The 3,167-nt window shown below is 37.6% G+C and overlaps 1 protein-coding gene across 1 annotated transcript; it reads left to right on the top strand.

Annotated features, from left to right (window-relative positions):
- The first annotated feature begins 231 nt into the window (after positions 1-231).
- Positions 232-2,256, top strand: LOC111390293 (5'-3' exoribonuclease 3-like). Its single transcript, XM_023015312.1, has 2 exons — positions 232-1,120; positions 1,226-2,256. The coding sequence occupies exons 1-2, from the start codon at positions 1,107-1,109 to the stop codon at positions 1,923-1,925; spliced, it is 714 nt and encodes a 237-aa protein (XP_022871080.1). The 5' UTR covers positions 232-1,106; the 3' UTR covers positions 1,926-2,256.
- Positions 2,257-3,167: the final 911 nt, after the last annotated feature.

Consider the following 3,167-nt stretch of genomic DNA (forward strand, 5'->3'; position numbering starts at 1 on the left):
TTAAGCATATTTATAAATTTTACCCAGAATCTATAAAATCCATTGAAATCTATAAAATCCATGAAAGTCTTTTAAAATCTATAAAATGAAAATCCATTCAAATCTTATGAAATCTATTAAATTCTATCAAATCTCACACAATCCATGAGAATTTATAAATATTAAGAAATCTATTAAACTCTGAAATGGGGACACCCCTTTTAATCTCTTTTTTAACTTCTATCTGTGCGTTGGAGCACTGGAAATTCTGCAATGGCTAAGAGTGTTTTGTGCTCAACACACTCATTCCTCGAGTGATAACCTAGCTAGAAAATGGCACCAAATATTTCATAATTCTTATATAAAATGCCTATTAGAGTTCGCATGATTACATGGTGGTACTAATGACGCGTAAATGGTGTAATTTACCTGATAGGTGAATATATACAGAAATTGTGCAAAAAGCGGGTTAATATTTTGACCTTTGATTTCTCTTTCCAACTGCTTTTATTCTTTCACGTTTCTTTTCATATTTGGATTGGTTTAAACTTAGTCAGTTACACAAGATTAGTTTGGCTACGTTACGTGCTACATTAAAATGATTTTTCTGGAGTAGCCTCATAATCTATTGTCCATCCTTACTTCTTAAACTTTCTACCTTTTTGTATACAGAGCCTAGTCATGAACCACCTGGTTGAAGCCATGGTCGACCTTCCCCTTCTTTAGGTTTAGGGGTGAAAGAAATATTTCACGCAAAATGCCTATTAGAGTTCGCATGATTCCATGGTGGTATCAGTAACGTGTAAATGGTGTAATTTGCCTGATAGGTGAATATATACAGAAATTGTGCAAAAAGGGGGTTAATATTTTGACCTTTGATTTCTCTTTCCAACTGCATTTTATTCTTTTCACCTTTTTCATATTTGGATTGGTTTAAACTTAGTCAGTCACACAAGATTAGTTTGGCTACGTTACGTGCTACATTAAAATGATTTTTCCGGAGTATCCTCATAATCTGTTGTCCATCTTAATTCTTAAACATTCTAACATTTTGTATACAGATTGTGACAATAGGTGATCTAAAACCAGAGCCTGTTCTTTGGCACGAGGACTCTGGGAGGAGACCCATGGAAAATGGAAGGTGTGTTGATTTAATTTTAAACTATTGGTAGATCAAAGACTTGATTCTGCACAGTTCTCCTAGATTATACGAAAGGATAGATCAATATAGGAATATTCTTTGCAGGCATAATCACAATACCAATGGAGCCATTTCTGGTCGGCATCTTGGAGAGGCTGCACATCGACTTGTTGCTAATAGTTTGCAGGTAAGGGCAGATGGGAACTGTCGTTCCAATCATATATATGCCCCGCATCCATCGCATGCCAGTGCTTATAGCCAGCGCTATCCTCCGTACCATCAAAATCCGTACTCTAGTGATGAACGGGTAATGATGCAAGGTACTTCAGGATATTATCCTGTGAATGCTGGAGATCATCACAGGTCTTCAGTTTCCACATCTTATAGACAACCGTATGCTTCTCCTCCCCTTAATAATGCTCAGAATAGATATAATTATCCTCGCAATGAGGGCAATGGAAGGTCTGGACCTCAGGGTCGGGATTATCATTCCCGAAATGGATACAACCGTCAGGGTAGGCAACAAAATGGTGGACGCGGTTACCCTTCACATCCTGCCCGGGATATGGGTCGAGCTCCGATACCTCCAGGTCCTTATGTTTATCAACAGGGTGGATACAGCGATTTAGGGGCCCACCAAACTTACATGGGTGGGAGTTATAACCATATGGGTGGGAGTTGGGTCCCGCCAGTTAACCCTAGTGTTGGCCGAGGATCCAGCCATCCTCGCCCATCGGGTAACCAATTCTCTGCTTTAGGTAGGGGAGGAAGTCGAAGACCACCGCCTTCAGATCATCGCAGATAGAGCTCGTATGTATTGCCTAACCTATGTGGCGGAAGTGTAATGGCAATGTTCTACTATGTAGTCTATAAGTTACTTGGGATTTTATGTCAAATGTTCATTAATTTTAACTTTTAGCTTCTGTTTTATTAGTTCAGTGTTGTATTAATGGCCAAGGCCAAATCTAGTTAGGCTGATGGGAAGAGTTTGGGCCGTCGGCTTTCTCATTCTTTTCATTATTTGTTTAGTATACTTCGCCTCATAAAGAATAGGCAGCCTCTGTTCCATCCCCCGCCCACTGACATGGAAAATCTTGCAGATGGCATTCGTTCGTTAAAAATACTTGCTTTTTCTGCAGAGTTGTGTTAAATTTTAGTTAATCTGGTCTCAGTTGCTTAGTTATTACATTGGTTTTGCTGCGTGTTAGCATTCAGGTACTTTCAAACTCTTTTCTCGAGTCTTGCCCTATATATTGGAAAAATATAAAAATAATAATTTGAATTAATGTTTTTCCAAAATTCCCATAAATGGCAGGTTAAAATCTGTTGGATTTAGAGGCTTGGACTGTAAAACCGAAAGAAAACCAGAAAATGGGTCACGATAAGATAATAAAATGCTTTATCCGAAAATGAAGTTCATTGCAATAACACACAGGCCAAATTTAATGTTAGCCTTTCCGAAGTTTTGTTTTCATGCATCGTAGGGTAAAACAACGTCTGAGAAGGAAGTGAATGACTTACGAGCACCACTGGCGCTGCAAGGCTGAGTATTTTCTCTTTTGCAATAAAAATATCTCTCTCCACACCCCACCGTAAAACTCGAAATATTCTTCTCAAAAAGAAAATAAATAAATAAATAACTTATTTTATTCAGAAACTATACATCAGTTCCGTCTGATCCACTATTGAATTGGACCATGGTGTGAGTGATTGGTAACTTTTATTTTATTTTATTATTATTTTTTTTGGGTCCATGCGAGTTAGGGCAAATTTTGAAAAAGTGTTAAGCCTAATACAATTGATTACGTTCGATTGGGCAGGGCACTAGGCCCAATACCTTCGAACACAATTTTTTTTTTCCCTTGCTTTTTCATTGATTTTCTAAAAAACAAAAAAAATAAATAAAACAAGGCCATTGTGGATTTTAAAATGTAATGAGCTTGGCTTCGACAATTCGTGCTCTAAGCCATCTTAGGACTGCATTGTTTAAGCTAATTTTACACCTTTATCATGAATGGTCGGTATCTATAGTGGTTAGTTGATTATA

This window comes from Olea europaea, unplaced genomic scaffold, assembly GCF_002742605.1.
Source record: "Olea europaea var. sylvestris unplaced genomic scaffold, O_europaea_v1 scaffold670, whole genome shotgun sequence".
NCBI lineage: Eukaryota > Viridiplantae > Streptophyta > Magnoliopsida > Lamiales > Oleaceae > Olea > Olea europaea.